General features: G+C 47.3%; 1 protein-coding gene across 1 annotated transcript; it reads right to left on the bottom strand.

Annotated features, from left to right (window-relative positions):
• Positions 1 to 1,308: 1,308 nt before the first annotated feature.
• On the bottom strand, positions 1,309 to 18,824 carry LOC110503304 (calpain-8). The gene is given in 22 exon segments (XM_090218113.1): positions 1,309 to 1,752; positions 2,126 to 2,178; positions 2,283 to 2,399; positions 2,570 to 2,648; positions 3,144 to 3,212; positions 3,478 to 3,539; positions 3,846 to 3,891; positions 3,988 to 4,062; positions 4,207 to 4,243; positions 4,353 to 4,475; positions 4,571 to 4,650; positions 4,859 to 5,122; positions 5,125 to 5,183; positions 5,280 to 5,473; positions 6,358 to 6,435; positions 6,537 to 6,622; positions 6,725 to 6,808; positions 7,043 to 7,214; positions 7,504 to 7,637; positions 15,237 to 15,355; positions 16,257 to 16,326; positions 18,399 to 18,824. Coding segments are annotated over 22 exon segments (2,223 nt in total). The 5' UTR covers positions 18,594 to 18,824; the 3' UTR covers positions 1,309 to 1,725.
• Between the last annotated feature and the right edge of the window lie 1,084 nt (positions 18,825 to 19,908).

Here is a 19,908-nt window from a genome sequence, read left to right as displayed (position 1 = left end):
GGGCACACTCCAAGACACAAATAATTTACAAACGAAGCATTTGTGTTTAGTGAGTCTGACAGATAACAGGTAGTAGGGATGACCAGGGATGTTGTCTTGATGTGTGTGAATTAGACCGTTTCCCTGTCCTGCTAAGCATTCGAAATGTAACGAGTACTTTTGTGTGTCAGGGAAAATGTATGCAGTAAAAAGTACAGTATATTCTTTAGGAATGTAGTGGAGAAAAAGTCAAAGTTGTCAAATATAAATAGTAAAGTACAGATACCCCCCAAAAACGGCGTAAGTAGCACTTTCAAGTATTTTTACTTAAGTACTTTACACCACTGTCTATAGGCCTACATGCAGGAACTATTAATCTAGCCTTTAGCATCACAGTCAGTACCTCACCAGTGGGTTGGGGGGTGGATGCATAGAGCAGGTGATGGGGGGCTTAGTGGGCCATTTTGGGAATTGTAGAAAAATAGGGAAAGGGGGGGTGAAAGGAGAAGATGGATACATTTGGTAGGGGTAAAAGGCAGTTCAAATTTGGTTCAAATTCAGCTGTTGAATTTCAGATGACTCAATACAGGGCAATACATGTAATGATATATTGCTGGGTTGAGCTGATACAGCCCCTAGGGTGTGTGTGGTGTGTTTGTTTTTTAGCGGAAAAGAGACACAGAGAGGAGGGCCCCATCCTGGTACATGTGTATTATGTCTCCTGGGCCCAGTGATGTCTGTTTTTCCACCCTCGGCTAGACCACAGCTGTCGCACTAACTCACCTCATACAGAACTGTCAGCTGAACCAGAATCCAGAGAGACAAAGGTGGAGAAATAGAGTCACGTTACACATATGTCTACTACGCTCCCTTTCTGTCCCGAGGTGGATGGACTGTTGCCACGGGCAACCGGGCAACCTGTGTGTAGTCGCATAAAGACAAACAGGAGGCTGTATGTGAAGCAAAGCTTCCATTTATAGCTGCATCAGGAGAAATGACAAGAGCATAAATGTTTGTGTGTGACAGAGCACGGAGGGTAACCAGAGGTAGAAGGAGGCAGGGTGTGAGACAGAGTTACTAGAGAAAGCGCGAGGGAGGGAGGAATGGAGCAAAGGAGGGAGGGAGGGAGCGAGGGAACGTAGTGGAGGAGGCGGCGAGTGCGTGTTGATGCTGTACGTGGCGTCAGTATGATAAGAATAGAGACGGTGAGTGCAGCGCAGCTGAGACCTCACCTTCAATCCCTCACCGGGGCAGGCCGTACTCACCGTGTGTGTGTGAGGCTGGGTTGTATTTATAAACACAGAAATAATTTTACATTATCAAAGCAGATTCATGTTTGCGAAGATTTATTTTCGGATACATTTCATTGCGTTCTTCATTTTAATTTCCAGAGCTTCAAATACATTTTCACTATTTCAGCTGTTGGGCAATACCACCTCATTATTTGAGTTTTAAGAAATACTTGGCTGTAAAACTGAAAATACCTGTGTACACATCAAATACATTAGTAGTGACACTAACTCCAGAGGTACTATCCATGAAAATTTATGTAAAGCACTATTAGCACAATATGGCAGTAGAGAATGACAGTGGTGTATAGTGTGGTGACAAAGTTCAGGGATTGTGTGTGTGTGTGTGTGTGTGTGTGTGTGTGGACGCCGACAGAAGCATGATGTTATCATATGGTTCTGGTCAGACAGAATGCCCCTGCAGTGCCCACGCGGAGACCCCGTTTGCAGAGCACACTCACACGGTCAGGAGACGGAGCAGCCACTGTAAAAAAAACAGCAAAGAGAGGAGCAACCAGGGTTAGAGGGCATTAGTAAAGGTATAGCATATATAAAGGTTAGGGTCAGGGACAAGGTATAAGTTAGGCTTGAGGATATGGTCTGGCACAGGACGGGGTAGGGTCAGGTTATGATTCATGTTTAGGGTCATGGTTACTGTCAAGATAGGGTTATGGCTAGGGTAAGTGTTGAACAGGAATGTGGACATTATGCTAGGGTTGTGGGTGAGGTTAGGGTTGAACCGGGATGTGGACATTGAGTTAGGGTTGAGGGTAAGGATATGGTTGAACCCGGATGTGGACATGAAGTTCGGGTTAGGGCCAGGGTTTTGGTTGATTTCATAGTCAAGGATGACTCACGGCATTGATTCCCACATCTTTGACCTCTGGGTTGCTCTCTGATTTATACAGGGCTGGGGAGAGGGGGCACAAACACACACAATATTACGGCAGAACGTCATAACCGACAACAAAACATAACTCGCCTAGCTGTGTGCGTGCGTGTGTGTTGACATACCGAATAGCTTGCGCAGCCTGGTGACACAGGCCACAAAGCCATGGAAAGGCAGATGCGGCTCCCCAGAGCCAAACCTCTCCCACAGCAGCTGTATGACCTGGCCATCACACTGCACCCCTAGCAGGAGCGAGAGGGGAGGAGAGAGAAATGGGTTATTATCCATTCAAGAATGGAGTATGTATATATATATATATATATATATATATATATATATATATATAATATAGAGAGAGAGAGAGAGATATATAGAGAGAGAGAGATATGGAAATATGGTGTAGAGTACGAACCTGCAGCCTGGAGGGCCAGACTAAGCTCAAAGGGGCTCATGGTCCCTGAAGAGTCCTGATCAAACTTGAAGAAGATGGACTGAAAGAGAGAGAGCGTGAGAGGTCAATGACAGATGGTTGAGTAACTGTAGCTAAGTAATATTACTAATTATAAACCAGGTATTTTGTGTCCTCGATGCTGATTGGCCGAAACAGCATTTCAGCTGTGTGTATATCAGACAATATACCATGGGTATGAAGCAAAAATACTATTTATGTTGGTAACCAGTTTATAAAAGCAATAAGGCACCTCTGGGGTTTGTGGTATAAGGCCAATATACCACGGCTAAGGGCTGTATCCAGGCACTCCGCTTCACATTGTGCATAAGATCAGCCCTTATAAACTGGTTGCCAACGTAATTAGAGCAGTAAAAATTAATGTTTTGTCATACCCATGGTATACGGTCTGATATACCAAAGCGTTCAGCCAATCAGCATTCAGGGTTGATTGTCAGTTTATAATGGCCAATATACCACAACCCCTCTGGCTTTATTGCTTAACACCTTGGGGCTTGTCCCTCTAGCACAGTCGTACCTGCAGACTGCGAAGAGAGGCCAGCACAGGCTCTGTCTGCTCTCGGGTCAGACTGCTACGCCCCCCAGTCTGACAGGTGGGTTAGGGATAGCTCTCAGACACAGACAGAGGTGTTTAAAAGTACCAGGGCCCGTATCCACAAAGCATATCAGAGTATGAGTGCTGATCTAGGATCAGTTTAGCATTTTAGATCACAATGAATAAGATTAAATGGACAAATCCTAGATCAGCACTCCTGCTCTTAGATGCTTTGTGGATACGGCCCTGGCAAGAAGAATAAAGGCATTGAGATGTATGGGGTAAGGTTGTGACAACTGGCCAAATGAAAGGATACTTCCTCTCCAAAGATGAGCTGTCTGCATGTCTCCAGTGGCAGCTGGTAGTCTTTCTCCAAAACTGAGAGAGGGGGAGAGGGGAGGAGTGAAAGTGGCAGATGATTTTAATGCTATATTAGCTATGAGGTTATGCCTAGAGAAGTCATCTCTTTTTAGCCCAAAAAGTTTGTCTACCTGATAGAGGAAACCTTGCTACTCTGCTCCCACCTACTGGCTATTACTGGTACTGCATTGTAAGAATATTCCCCACAATAGGACCAACGTACAAATGGTGGTACCCTTCATCACAGCAGTTTAGGGAGTTCAGCGACACGGTTTGACTAAATTAACCTTAGAAATGAAAACCTGAGCTCATGAAGGACCGAACCTGAGTTAACCAGCTTCATGAACTCCTTAGCATTCAGCTTGTCGTCCTGCCAGGGAGAGAGAGAACAGGAGGTCAAGACTGTCTAAGGGAGATAATTATCTTCTATGGTTTGAGTTATATTTTGAGATGAGAGAATTCCTACAGGCCCCGCCATCTCATCAAAGGTCTTCTGTACTCTCTTGCGATCCTCTGGCAAGACTGGTGGCATTGACATTACCTGTGAAGGACACGGACACACACACACACACACACACACACACACACACACACACACACACACACACACACACAGTGACAGTTGGCTTGCTGAACTGGAGAGCGGTAGTGCAGTAGAAGTATGCTTCTGAAAGGTCCAACGCACCATGATGAAGCCAGTGGAGCAGGTGAAATCTTTGGTCCTGGAATACAAGGAGGAGCTCCATCAGTCTCAACGCAATATGAGATTGTCATGAACTGTCATCATCGGCAGCATCATCGTCACCCGCCCCCACCCATCCCCTTCTGTACCCCAGATTGTTGCCGGTCTTGGAATAGACGCGGAGGAAGAATTCCGCAGGCTGGTTGGGACTGTAGGTGGAAGCCAGAATCACATAGTTTCCCGGGTCCAGCCTCACCTCCCTCCACACAGCCCTACGGCGACAAATGACAAGAAGAAGAGATGAGATACAACTTTGTAGACTGTTTTCATGAACATGTGACACAGTATTTGCAGGGAGGTACAATACCTCAGGGGCTGGTACTTCCCAGAACTCCCCACAGGCTGCTGGGAGGAGAAGAAGCTCTGGTCCAGACACAGGCCCCGAAGCTACAAGAGGGGGAGTGGGGAGGAGAGGAGAGGGGAAGATAGGAGAGGAGAGAGAGGAAGAAGGCAGATATAGAAAAGAGGGAGAGGTGGAGGTAGTGGTTGGAGAGAGAGGGGGGCAGCAGACATGGTTGTTAGATTAAAAGTGACATTATCTAACAAATGAAAATATTTCATTTTTTCCCCAATTTCTTCCCAACATGATACTCACCTTTGGAGGAACCTGCGGAGACAGGAAAAACGTCAGACTAACTGAACATGTAGAACATTCAGATTCACAGCACACACGGGGACAGCGCATGTTCTCTCCCTCGCTCTCCCTTCCTCTCTCACCCTGTAGATGTGGAAGGCGATGTGGAGGAAGTTGACTTTGTCCTTCTTCCTCCGGTTTTTCTGCAGTAGTTCCACCAACACGGTGCACTGCTTCGCTTTCTCCTTCTGGTTCTCGGCCACCTTCTTCTCCTCCGGAGTCATCGCATGATCGTCATCATGCTCGGCAAGGACAAGCTGGAACTGGGGATTCTTCCAGAAGGATCCTACAATAGAGGAGGGATTGATGGTAGTAAATGACAAGTAGATGAAATTACTAACGTTCTGCTTTTGGAAACACACACACACACACACACACTCACGAGGGTAAGTACAGCTTCCCCCTGCAGTGGAGCCCGATACCCAGGAGCCTTTATGGGAGCTGAGGGTCCAGGAAGAGATGGGGGCGGCAGGGGAGTCGGGGTCGGTGGGTGTGTCCTCGTCCACTATGGGGTCAGGGTCCACACTGCACAGCTCCACTGTGCCAAACAGCTTGCTGAAGTCCTCCGCACTGATCCTGACACACAGGGAGGGACGCGCACTGTTGGAATGTGTTCGTGTGCTGTTGTTGTATTGTGTGAAACTAGATTGCACGTTAGAGTTAGAGACATTTATTAAAGTGTCATTCCACAATGATACAATAGTTGACAATGCAAAATGCTGATTTTAAAAGACCACGTTGTGGACCACTCAAACAGAGTTTTGAGACACGAAAAAGCAGTCATAGTCCAACATGGTACACAGTGTTTCATTTGGAGTCATCTATAATACATTACATCATCTATGCATTTTTGGTGTCAGTTATTGTACATTACATTGTATTTACACGTGTGTGCATCAACAGAAACAAAGTACAGCAGACATAAGGTGAGACTGGTCGATGTTTGCGTCTACGTGTGTTTGTGTCCATGGGGGTTTGTGTCTGTGTCCATGTGGGTTTGTGTCTGTGTCCATGTGGGTTTGTGTCTGTGTCCATGTGGGTTTGTGTCCATGTGGGTTTGTGTCTGTGTCCATGTGGGTTTGTGTCCATGTGGGTTTGTGTCTGTGTCCATGTGGGTTTGTGTCTGTGTCCATGTGGGTTTGTGTCTATGTGGGTTTGTGTCTACGCGTTTTTGTGTCTATGTGTGTTTGTGTCCATGTGGGTTTGTGTCTGTGTCCATGTGGGTTTGGGTTTGTGTCTGTGTCCATGTGGGTTTGTGTCTGTGTCCATGTGGGTTTATGTCTGTGTCCATGTGGGTTTGTGTTTATGTGGGTTTGTGTCTATGCGTTTTTGTGTCTATGTGTGTTTGTGTCCATGTGGGTTTGTGTCCATGTGGGTTTGTGTCTATGTGGGTTTGTGTCTATGTGGGTTTGTGTCTATGTGGGTTTGTGTCTACGTGTTTTTGTAATGCCAGAACCTACCAGAACTCTCCGTCCTCACTATTTTTCAGCTCAATTCTTTTCTTTTCAGCAGCATCCACATCATCCCAGTCTTTACTCCTGCAATTACACACACACACAGGAAAATGAGCACGGGATTACTGTGTAGCAACAAAAGGAAACACACACGCACACAAACGCACACACACACACTTCCTCACTTGTCACTCCAGGGTCCAGAGTACTCCACAAAGCCCCAGGGGTTCCTCAGCCTCAGCAACAAGGCCTCACCAGCCGACTTCTTCACCTGAACCACACACACACGCACACAAACAATTATGTTAGCAAAATGGGAAAGTGGATTATTTTCTCATGACTTTAGTTCAGGGAAGCACAGTATGATACATACCGTGTCAGTGTCTGTGATGGCGTAGGCATGGCCCTTCACCAGTCCCTCTGCAGTCACTGTGCCTATCTCAAGATAGTTACTAGCCTGTGGAGATACACAGCACATAGAGAGCAACTTGCTTCTTACACAGTGAAAGTCACACTTGCAATCACAGTAGCTATTGACGAAGGAGCGGTGTGGGTGTCAGAAAGGTGTGTAGCTTTGTTGGTACAGCAGTGTGTGTGTGTGTGTGTGTGTGTGTGTGTGTGTGTGTGTGTGTGTGTGTGTGTGTGTGTGTGTGTGTGCGTTCTTGCATGCTTGTTTGTGTTTGTGCTGTACCTGTATGAAGCAGCTGAGCAGGCTGCCACGGGACAGGGCATCAGAGAGGGCTTTCCACATGATCCTGGGGGTGCGTGAGGATACAGGGAGGGAGTAGGCTATGCCCCCTGTGAAGTCCTCCATCGCCTCAGAGATATTACCCCCCTTCAGACTGCCATATGACCCGATCAGCCTGCTCCGAGATAGGGGTAGCGGGAGCAGGAGAAAGAGGTGTGTGGAGAGAAAGGGGGAGGGGATAGAGTGGTGGGGGAGAGGAAGGAGAGAGATAAAGGAAGGGGACATTTTCTAGATTTACATGTTCTGCCATTTACCAGATGCTCTTATTCAAAGTGCCTTATGATAAACTTATTCAAATGAGGAGGCTGAAACCTCATAAGAGCATTGTCAGGCACACACAAACACTACAACCATATAGCATATTACACACGCACGCACACACACACACACCCCGGTTGACTCACTTGGCATAGGCTTTCTCCACCAGGGCGCTCCAGTACTCGTTGCGGGTACAGGAGTAGCTGAAGAGCAGGCGGCCTCCGCGTACGGGCAGCCTGTCATCCACTACCACCTCCACCCACTCACCATACTGCCAGAACTACACAGGGAGGGGGAGGGAGAGGGAGGTACGGAGGAGGAGGGAGGTAGCGAGGGAGAGGGAGGCATAAAGAGGGTGGACAGTAAGGGAGGGAGAAGGGATGAGGGAGATGTAGGGAGAGAGGTAGGGAGAAGGTGAGAGAGAAATCTACATTTAATGTGTTGCGTAACAGTGGGCGAGTACAGGCCTGCATTTAAACATCCTGGAGGTCATGAGTTATGACTTGGTGATGTTCTCTAATTGCTTGCCCATAAGCGTGTGTGTGTGTGTGTGTGTGTGTGTGTGTGTGTGTGTGGATGTGTGCGTGCGTGCGTGTATCCCAGGGTAGTAGCTACCTACAAGTCTGGACTACACTCCAACATAACCCCTCCAGCTATCTAGGTCTACTCATATTATCCCCCTTCCTTCCGACAAACATGTTAAGTCATGCCACACATACTTCACTGAGAGGACATTAGAAAATATTAAAGCAATTACAGAGTCATAACTCATGACCTCTATGTTTTAATGTTTCCATTGCATGTCTTTTCAAAGATGTTATTTCATGAGGCAATGTTTTAGTAATCAATCCCTTTAAATTGACACAATTGGTCCAGAGACCAATTAAATGATAATGACGTCAGGGGCAAGTTTGCAGAGACGAGATAGAGAATGGGTTAGAGGTGTGTGTATGAAAATGTGTGTGTGTGTGTGTGTGTGGGGGGGGGGGGGTTAATTAGAGATCTCCCTCGTTAGTGATGGGAAGGGGGGATGAAAGGTGTGTGTGTGGGGGGGTCATAAATCTAGTGGGGTAATTATACAGCAGTACAAGCAAACTAGCACAAGCAAAGTTAATCTAGGGCAGGGATCATCAACCAGATTTTGCCACAGGCCCATTTTTTCTTGAGTGGATAGTCAGGGGGCCGGAACATAATAACACATTATTTGTAGACTGCGAAATGACCGCAAGTTGTCATGTATTGTCATGTTGTGTCTTGTTTCTGTCCTTTCCTTTCACCCTGTCTCCCTCTGCTGGTCGTACTAGGTTACCGTTTCTGTCCCTCTTTCCCCCAGCTGTTCCTTGTCTTCTCTGACTACCTCATTCACCCCTTTTCCCACCTGTTCCCTTTTTCCCTCTGATTAGGTCCCTATATCTCTCTCTGTTTCTGCTCCTGTCTTTGTCGGATTCTTGTTTGTGTGTCTCATGCCTGAACCAGACTATCATCGTGTTTGCTGCAACCTTGTCCTGTCCTGTCGGAATCTACCTGTCCATCTGAGCCCACGTGTGTTCATCATTAAAGAAACTCTGTTCGTTAATTCGCTTTTGGGTCCTCATTCACGCACCTGACAGAAGAATCCGACCAAGAATGGACCCAGCGACTTCGGATCCTCTCCACTCAGCCGTCGAGATCCAGGGAGCGATGCTAGGCAGACACGAGCAGGAATTGTCTGCTGCTCGACATGCCGTTGAGACCCTGGCCACCCAAGTCTCCAACCTCACAGAACAGGTTCACCATCTCCGCCTCGATCCACCGGCCACTTCCAGGGCTTTCGAATCTCCGGAGCCCAGAATCAATAACCCGCCGTGTTACTCTGGGGAGCCCACTGAATGCTGCTCGTTCCTCACCCAGTGTGATATTGTGTTTTCTCTCCAGCCCAACACTTACGCCAGGAGCACTGCTCGTGTCGCCTACGTCATATCTCTCCTTACTGGACGGGCTCGTGAGTGGGGCACGGCAATCTGGGAGGCAAGGGCTGAGTGTACTAACCAGTATCAGGACTTTAAGGAGGAGATGATACGGGTTTTTGATCGATCTGTTTTTGGGGAGGAGGCTTCCAGGGCCCTGTCTTCCCTATGTCAAGGTAATCGATCCATAACAGACTACTCTATTGAGTTTCGCACTCTTGCTGCCTCCAGTGGCTGGAACGAGCCGGCTTTGCTCGCTCGTTTTCTGGAGGGTCTCCGCGCAGAGGTAAAGGATGAGATTCTCTCCCGGGAGGTTCCTTCCAGCGTGGATTCCTTGATTGAACTCGCTATTCGCATTGAGCGACGGGTTGATCTTCGTCACCGAGCTCGTGGAAAGGAGCTCGCGTTCTCCGTTGCCCCCCTCTCCGCATCACTACCATCTTCCTCTGCCGGCTCGGGAGCTGAGCCTATGCAGCTGGGAGGTATCCGCATCTCGACTAAGGAGAGGGAACGGAGAATCACCAACCGCCTCTGTCTCTATTGCGGTTCTGCTGGTCATTTTGTCACTTCATGTCCAGTAAAAGCCAGAGCTCATCAGTAAGCGGAGGGCTACTGGTGAGCGCTACTACTCCTGTCTCTCCTTCAAGATCCTGCACTACCTTGTCGGTCCATCTACGCTGGACCGGTTCGTCAGCTTCCTGCAGTGCCTTAATAGACTCTGGGGCGGAGGGCTGTTTTATGGACGAGACCTGGGCTCGGGAACATGACATTCCTCTCAGACAGTTAAGGGAGTCCACGGCCTTGTTCGCCCTGGATGGTAGTCCTCTCCCCAGGATTCAGCGTGAGACGCTACCTTTAACCCTCACTGTTTCTGGTAATCATAGCGAAACCATTTCTTTTTTAATTTTTCGTTCACCTTTTACACCTGTTGTTTTGGGCCATCCCTGGCTAGTTTGTCATAATCCTTCCATTAATTGGTCTAGTAATTCTATCCTCTCCTGGAACGTCTCTTGTCATGTGAAATGTTTAATGTCTGCTATCCCTCCTGTTTCCTCTGTCTCTTCTTCACAGGAGGAGCCTGGTGATTTGACAGGGGTGCCGGAGGAATATCACGATCTGCGCACGGTGTTCAGTCGGTCCAGGGCCACCTCTCTTCCTCCACACCGGTCGTATGATTGTAGTATTGATCTCCTTCCGGGAACCACTCCCCCCCGGGGTAGACTATACTCTCTGTCGGCTCCCGAACGTAAGGCTCTCGAAGATTATTTGTCTGTAGCTCTTGACGCCGGTACCATAGTCCCCTCCTCCTCTCCCGCCGGAGCGGGGTTTTTTTTTTGTCAAGAAGAAGGACGGGTCTCTGCGCCCCTGCATAGATTATCGAGGGCTGAATGACATAACAGTGAAGAATCGTTATCCGCTTCCTCTTATGTCTTCAGCCTTCGAGATCCTGCAGGGAGCCAGGTTTTTCACTAAGTTGGACCTTCGTAACGCTTACCATCTCGTGCGCATCAGGGAGGGGGACGAGTGGAAGACGGCGTTTAACACTCCGTTAGGGCACTTTGAATACCGGGTTCTTCCTTTCGGCCTCGCTAACGCTCCAGCTGTCTTTCAGGCATTAGTCAATGATGTCCTGAGAGACATGCTGAACATCTTTGTTTTCGTTTACCTTGACGATATCCTGATTTTTTCACCGTCACTCCAGATTCATGTTCAGCACGTTCGACGTGTCCTCCAGCGCCTTTTAGAGAATTGTCTTTTTGTGAAGGCTGAGAAGTGCACTTTTCATGCCTCCTCCGTCACATTTCTCGGTTCTGTTATTTCCGCTGAAGGCATTAAGATGGATCCCGCTAAGGTCCAAGCTGTCATTGATTGGCCCGCCCCTAAGTCACGCGTCGAGCTGCAGCGCTTTCTCGGCTTCGCGAACTTCTATCGTCGTTTCATCCGTAATTTCGGTCAGGTGGCAGCTCCTCTCACAGCCCTTACTTCTGTCAAGACGTGCTTTAAGTGGTCCGTTTCCGCCCAGGGAGCTTTTGATCTCCTCAAGAATCGTTTTACATCCGCTCCTATCCTTGTTACACCTGACGTCTCTAGACAGTTCGTTGTCGAGGTTGACGCGTCAGAGGTGGGCGTGGGAGCCATTCTTTCTCAGCGCTCCCTCTCTGACGACAAGGTCCACCCATGCGCGTATTTTTCTCATCGCCTGTCGCCGTCGGAACGTAACTATGATGTGGGAAACCGCGAACTGCTCGCCATCCGGTTAGCCCTAGGCGAATGGCGACAGTGGTTGGAGGGGGCGACCGTTCCTTTTGTCGTTTGGACTGACCATAGGAACCTTGAGTACATCCGTTCTGCCAAACGACTTAATGCGCGTCAGGCGCGTTGGGCGCTGTTTTTCGCTCGTTTCGAGTTCGTGATTTCTTATCGTCCGGGCTCTAAGAACACCAAGCCTGATGCTTTATCTCGTCTCTTCAGTTCTTCAGTAGCCTCCACTGACCCCGAGGGGATTCTCCCTGAGGGGCGTGTTGTCGGGTTGACTGTCTGGGGAATTGAGAGGCAGGTAAAGCAAGCGCTCACTCACACTCCGTCGCCGCGCGCTTGTCCTAGGAACCTTCTTTTCGTTCCCGTTCCTACTCGTCTGGCCGTTCTTCAGTGGGCTCACTCTGCCAAGTTAGCCGGCCACCCTGGCGTTCGGGGTACGCTTGCTTCCATTCGCCAGCGTTTTTGGTGGCCCACCCGGGAGCATGACACGCGTCGTTTCGTGGCTGCTTGTTCGGTCTGCGCGCAGACTAAGTCCGGTAACTCCCCTCCTGCCGGCCGTCTCAGGCCGCTTCCCATTCCCTCTCGACCGTGGTCTCACATCGCCTTAGATTTTGTCACCGGACTGCCTTCGTCAGCGGGGAAGACTGTTATTCTTACGGTTGTCGATAGGTTCTCTAAGGCGGCTCATTTCATTCCCCTTGCTAAGCTTCCTTCTGCTAAAGAGACGGCACAAATCATCATCGAGAATGTTTTCAGAATTCATGGCCTTTCGTCAGACGTCGTTTCGGACAGAGGTCCGCAATTCACGTCTCAATTTTGGAGGGAGTTTTGCCGTTTGATTGGGGCTTCCGTCAGTCTCTCTTCCGGCTTTCACCCCCAGTCTAACGGTCAAGCAGAACGGGCCAATCAGACTATTGGTCGCATCTTACGCAGTCTTTCTTTTCGCAACCCTGCGTCTTGGTCAGAACAGCTCCCCTGGGCAGAATACGCCCACAACTCGCTTCCTTCGTCTGCGACCGGGCTATCTCCTTTTCAGAGTAGCCTCGGGTACCAGCCTCCGCTGTTCTCATCTCAGTTCGCCGAGTCCAGCGTCCCCTCCGCTCAGGCTTTTGTCCAACGTTGCGAGCGCACCTGGAAGAGGGTCAGGTCTGCACTTTGCCGTTATAGGACGCAGACTGTGAGGGCTGCTAATAAGCGTAGAACTAAGAGTCCTAGATATTGTCGCGGTCAGAGAGTTTGGCTCTCCACTCAGAACCTTCCCCTTAAGACGGCTTCTCGCAAGTTGACCCCGCGGTTCATTGGTCCGTTCCGTATTTCTCGGGTCATTAATCCTGTCGCAGTTCGACTTCTTCTTCCGCGATACCTTCGTCGCGTCCACCCGGTCTTCCATGTCTCCTGTATCAAGCCCGTTCTTCGCGCCCCCGCTCGTCTTCCCCCCCCCCCCCCCCATCCTTGTCGAGGGCGCACCCATCTACAGGGTCCGTAGGATTTTGGACATGCGTCCTCGGGGCCGTGGTCACCAGTACCTCGTAGATTGGGAGGGGTACGGTCCTGAGGAGAGGAGTTGGGTTCCCTCTCGGGACGTGCTGGACCGTGCGCTGATCGAGGATTTCCTCCGTTGCCGCCAGGTTTCCTCCTCGAGTGCGCCAGGAGGCGCTCGGTGAGTGGGGGGGTACTGTCATGTATTGTCATGTTGTGTCTTGTTTCTGTCCTTTCCTTTCACCCTGTCTCCCTCTGCTGGTCGTACTAGGTTACCGTTTCTGTCCCTCTTTCCCCCAGCTGTTCCTTGTCTTCTCTAACTACCTCATTCACCCCTTTTCCCACCTGTTCCCTTTTTCCCTCTGATTAGGTCCCTATATCTCTCTCTGTTTCTGCTCCTGTCTTTGTCGGATTCTTGTTTGTGTGTCTCATGCCTGAACCAGACTATCATCGTGTTTGCTGCAACCTTGTCCTGTCCTGTCGGAATCTACCTGTCCATCTGAGCCCACGTGTGTTCATCATTAAAGAAACTCTGTTCGTTAATTCGCTTTTGGGTCCTCATTCACGCACCTGACAGCAAGTAGCCCAAACAGGTAAAATATTTTACTAAAACAACCCTTTCAAACTTTGCTTACATTTCTATACGATCACATATATCTCCATATCACAGGGGGTTCATTGCACCTTTTATTGGGGAGGACGGGCACGTGGTAATGGCTGGAGAGGAATATTAGTTACACCACCCAACTTGGTCTCAAAGCATTTTGTATTATTCTGTACGTAAACCCGAACCACTCCATTTAGTATGATATGTCACGTTTCGTGTGGTTACATAAGACTTTTACTAAAAGCAAAAACAAAAGGCGGGTGGGTGCACAGCGAGAACATCTAGCAACCCAAAGGTTGCGAGTTCAAATCTCATCACGACCAACATTAGCATTTTAGCAACTTTTCAACTACTTACTACTTTTTTAGCTCCTTTGCATCTACTTAGCATGTTAGCTAACCCTTTCCCCTAAACTTAACCCTTTTAGCTAACCCTTCCCCTAGCCCTTAAAACTAACTCCTAAACTTAACCCTAACACCGAACACAAAACCTAGCTAATGTTAGCCAGATAGCTAACGCTAGGCACCTAGCTAGAATCCTTAACATATCATACATTTTTCAACTTCGTAACATGTTGAATGTTTTGCTTATTTGTAACATATACCGGTAATACAAATTGTAATTCGTAACATATCATACAAAATGGGTGATGGACAACCACAAATTAATACATACCACATGAAACGTAACATATCATACTAAATGGAGTGGTTGCCCCACCTGGTCCCATAACACACACTAACACACGCCTATATTCTCTCATTTCCTTTGTTCCCTTAATAACTCTTTATTTCCACCTTACCACTGAGAAATAGCAAAAAAAATAGCTACATGGACCGAGTTTACCTTGTATCTTTGTATATTTGCTCTGTCTCTGTGCACACTCACAGGGCTCCCTACGCACTCACACACACACAAACTCCATCATTTGCCCACTCACACATAAATTTATACTGACTCCACTCACATACAAGCTGCTGCTACTCTGTTTATCTTATATCCTGTTGCCTACTATACATATCTACCTCCATCACTCCAGTGTCCCTGCACATGTAAATATGGTATTGGAATTTACTTTTAAAATATTTCCTGTATACATGTATAGCATGCTTACTTTATTGTGTATTTCATATTCCTTATTCTTATTTCATTAATACATTTGCTATTGATTACTGCATTGTTTTTTTGAATGTACCTTTTATTTAACTAGGCAAGTCAGTTAAGAACAAATTCTTATTTTCAATGATGGTGGGTTAACTGCCTTGTTCAGGGGCAGAACGACAGTTTTGTACCTTGTCAGCTCGGGGGTTTGAACTTGCAACCTTCCAGTTACTAGTCCAACACTCTAACCACCCTGCTGCCCCATTGTTGGGTTTTGAGTTTGGAAGAAAGGCATTTCACTGTACTTGTGCATGTGACATTAAAACGTGACACTACTACTTTTCAGTCCTGCTTTTGCTACTCTCACTCTTTTACATGGCATGCTGCACTAATACGATTGTAATGGACATTCTCATTGTAACGACAAAAAATGTAGTATGCAGAACACATGTACACTGCAAGCACAGGAACCCTCCCCACGCATTACCGTGAAGTGGAAGATGCCAGCATAGGATTCTGTCAGGCTCTGATTAGGTGGTACCACTTTGACAAAGAGATTGGGGTGCATGGTAAGGCAGGACAGGGCAGCCAGAAGCCAACAGTCACCTATTAGAAAAACAAAGAGACAGGCCAAAGGTATGATAACTAGCCGTATGAATTAGATTTTATTTCAATTGATTCTACATGTTTTTTTTGTTTTTTTTCCCATTTCAAATCATTTCCTGACGCTTGAGGAAGTTCTAACACTGCAGAGTTCCCACACTCACACAATCTCTCCCTCACAAACACACACACATGCACAAGCGCACACAAACATGCCTGTACACACACAGGCACATTCCTCTCTAACAGTAAACAGCTGCTCTTTGTGTCCGTGTAGAGGAAAGAAAGAAGTGTTGATGTTTGATGCACGTATGCGCACACACACACACACACACACACACACACACACACACACACACAAGGGATGCCACATTGCCACCAGATCCTTTACACAAACCTTGAGGACAAATAATGAAGCAATAACAAGAGAGCAACATGAGAATTCTCCCTATTTCACAACAATGAAAAACAGACTGGACATCGCATGAAAAGCAGTGATAAACAAGGCACATTGTTTTTCATGGGAGAAAGGGGTGTGTCCACAGGGTCCATTTTAGACCCACAGATTCCCCCGAGGAGGTTGGGACTGGGAGGTGAGAGCACAGAATGTCTCCCCGAACCCCATGCTGTTGGGACATGTGTTTGGAGCGGAGCCCCTGGGGTGGTGTGGAGGGGTGACCTATTCAATGTGATTAGAGGATATCTAATCAGAGTCTGAACCACACAAATAGTAGAACCAGGATATCATCTTGCCCCATTCCCTGGAGAATAGGTTTGGAGAGGTGAGGTCAATCTAGTTCTACATGAAAACTGTGAGTTGGAATGAGCATAAGTGTCTACCTGTTACTGCAATGATATCCCATCCTACGGTGCTTAAAACACACGCACGCACACACACACTTACCCAGCTGGCCCTGGCAGATATCGGTGGTGCAGGTTGTGTCCTCCACAAACACAGCATTGGCACTGATCTCCTGCAGAGAGAGAGAGAGAGAGACACAGGGCAGAGTTCAAGACTACAGTTTACACTGTCTGAGGAAATGTGTAACTCTTTGTTTCATTCACATAACAGTTGACTGGATGATGACAAAGCAATGTTCCTGATTTCAACTGCATCACAGACTTTCCATGGCTTCTTCGGTTGTTCTCCTCTTTCCATGTCTTTTCTGCTTTTAGTGATTTCCTGTCCAGCTGTTTGGCACAAACTCTGTAAGTTCTCTTTCTTTTCTCTCTCTCAACATTCTCCGTTCTGTCAATTCGCTCTCTTCTCTCTCTGAATACGCTCCAGCAGATCAATCTATCTCCCTCAGAACTAGAACACACCTGACAGTGAGTCAGCTCCGGTGTAGCCTACATCTGTCCAGGAGCATCACCCAATTGTACACAACTAGAGCTACTCATATCCTCATCAACCTCAATTCATAATGTCAATGTAAAAATGATAACATAGGCTACAGATATCCATAAAATAAGCATGACTAAGAAATGTGACTATTGCAATTTAGAAGTATGTTTTTGAGAGTGACCACATGGCTGGCTATCATTTAGACCAGGGTTCCCCAAACTCTGTCCTGGGGCCCCCCCTGGGTGCACTTTTTTCTTCCCCTAGCACTGCATAGCTGGGGGGGGGGGGGGGGGGGGAACCCTGATGTAGCCCAGTTGTCACCAATCGGTCGATCACGATCGACTGGTCCATCTTCAAGGCATCCCTAGATGATCACCAAACATTCCTGTAGAAAAGCGATAAAGGATTGAGTTCCTTTGTGTGTGTGTGTGTGTGTGTGTGTGTGTTGCGCTGCCAACTCTGCCTACCTGGCAGACCGGGAGATCTGTGGCTAAATCGAGTGTGCCGGCACTGGCCAATCCGGTAGCTCAAATCACTGTGCCTACAGCTTCCGTCATCCTGGCCACAAAATTTGATACTAGCCTATGTGAGATTTCATAACTTTTAAAACCATGACCAGAGAGAGACTGTCAAAGAATAACCTAAAGCGACGAGCTGCTATTCTGAGTGAGTTCACGTCTAAGTTTTTAATTCAGTACTGTTCCAAACCTGGGCCAATTGTGCACCGCCCTATTGGACACCCAATCACAGCCATATGTGAACCGGGACTGTAGTGACACCTCTTAGCACTGAGATGCTGTGCCTTAGACCACTGCGCCACTCAGGAGCCCTATTAAAGCACTATTACAAACAAAACGCTCTTCTTCCTACTTCCACTGGAGCTGCAATGAATGAGTATCCAAGTGTAGGCTACCAATAGCCCTGCGTTTTTATTATTATTATTATCATTTCGTCCTGTCTATTGTAATATCAAGGAATATGTAGCTTTCTCTGGTCATAGGGACAACATTAATTTGTGCATGAGGCAGACGCGGTTTGAAACATTCGAGTTTCGCCATCAGGTGGAAGATTGTGTCCTCTCTCTCTGGTCAATCTCACCAGAGGAAAGGGAGGAGAGAGCAGGGACTCTGCTGCTCTCTCCCTCCCTCAGCTGAGACTAATCTCATACTTCAGTGTGTTCAAGACAACTGGGAACTCGGAATAAAACGAGATCCGATTTGGGGGGGGGGGGGGGATCTTTAACGGTCATCCAACTCGGAATTCCAAGTCGGAAATATTTCTAGAGCTCTGACTTTCCGACCTGAAAATCACTAATATCATGATTTGACTTCGTTTTTTCCCCTTCTTGTTCCCAGTTGTCTTGAACGCACCATGACCATCAGAGGCAGTTAGCATCAGTCCAGTAAAATAAAAAAGCTCATTATTTCAAATTATACTGTGCCTCGCAAGTGCTACAACTGAAATATTTAGCTATCAAAGCTCGAGTTTTGAAATATAATATGGCCTAAGAATAGCAATATTGGCCGGCCAGGCGTATAGCCAATATGCTGTGATAATGTATTTGGCCTACTGCACAAACCTCAATTCTACAGAACAGTTTTATTATTTTAATATTTCATTTTTTAAAGTCGTGTTTAAAAAAGAAATCACTGCGGTAGATCTCGACTTGCTTGTGTATACACTGATAGGACAGTAGCCTACCTTGGGTCGCAGCCACTTGATCTCCTTTTTGGGATCCGGGTCGGTAGGCATACCGATGGAGCTCTGGTCCGGGGCGAAGGTTGGGTCAGAGAACAGCGAACCGGATTTAACGCACGCATCTAGGAGGGCTACATAGTCCTGGTCCCGAAATTGAACAGGGTTGGCAATGGAACCGGTTGCAACCTGAGTCTCCATTTCCAATGTTCAAATTGAGAACAATTTGGAAAAATAGTAAACGTAGCCTAATTAGAGTTAAACTATGCCAGCTTTCCTATTTTGACTCACTCCTGTATGCTTATTTTTTGGGACTTGTGCAACAACCCCTGTTCTTAAATACACACACACACTCATTCACCCGTATGGAGACATAAGGGCGCCTCCCTTACTCGAACCATCCCAGAAAGGTATGCAGAGCCCCCGGGAGGTTTGGAATTTTCTCCTTTTGTTAACACAATCAACATGTCCCTGTACTGTGGCCGGAATTGTGATCGAATCAAAGTAATGTTAGCCACTCTCAATGCAACAAATATGAAACAAAACGAACTTCGACTTAATAGGAGAGTGTATGCAAGATATTTTGCAGAGAACTTATGAGTAGAATTATATTGCAACGACTGGCACAAGCGACTAGATATATGTGCTTGTTTTGAGATAAAAGCGAGAGCCGTATGTACTGCCACGTGTGCACATTTGTTGATATTCTTTGTTAGTTAGTGAGTTATTAGCCAAGTTATAGCTCATTTCTGGTCAGCAATGATGGAGTGATTGCTTCATACAAAAGCAGAAACTGTGTACATTTCTAGCCATCTGAGTCAAGTAGATGTTTTTATGTCTTAAAAGGGCAGTGTTGTATTTTGAGACATGCTTGAATAGCTAAGTAGCCAATAGGCAGAGGGTAGCATAGATTTTTGTCTGATTCTGTGTAATAATAAAAATTATATGGGAATAAGAATTATTCTTATTTTGTAAAGTGGTTTCTTGCATAAATCTATGGTGCTCCTGAGTGGTGCAGCGGTCTAAGCCACTGAATCTCAGCGCAAGAGGCGTCACTGCAGTATCTGGTTCGAATCCAGGCGGCATCACATTCGGCCGTGATTGGGAGTCCCATAGGGCAGTGCAGAATTGTCCCAGCGTCGTCCGGGTTTAGCCGGGGTAGGCCGTCATAGTAAATACGAATTTGCTCTTAACTGACATGCCTATACAACGGCATTTTCAGTGATGTCCTTGTCTGAAGAACAAGTTGATAAACAGGTTAATGACAAACCCTGCATGTTTTTTCAAAGGTGTCTTGGAATGTAGGCCTAGCCACTGTTAAAACAGTGACTTAAAGCAGGTGCAGCCTCAGTGTTGACAGTAAACGCCGGAAATTGCACAATGTTCAGGTTTGCAGACCTGAAATTTCCTCAGTGCTGAAAAAAATGTAAGGGAACATTGGCTATGACACTTGCTTTGTCCACAGGAGGATTCGGACTCTCAAAGAGCCCTTCAGTCTGTCACTGGGCCGTTCTCC

The sequence above is a fragment of the Oncorhynchus mykiss genome, chromosome 24, assembly GCF_057628025.1.
Source record: "Oncorhynchus mykiss isolate SJ-2025 chromosome 24, ASM5762802v1, whole genome shotgun sequence".
In the NCBI taxonomy this organism is placed as follows: domain Eukaryota; kingdom Metazoa; phylum Chordata; class Actinopteri; order Salmoniformes; family Salmonidae; genus Oncorhynchus; species Oncorhynchus mykiss.
The sequence above is the reverse complement of the archived record's forward strand: the minus strand, read 5'-3'. Positions and strand labels throughout refer to the sequence as shown.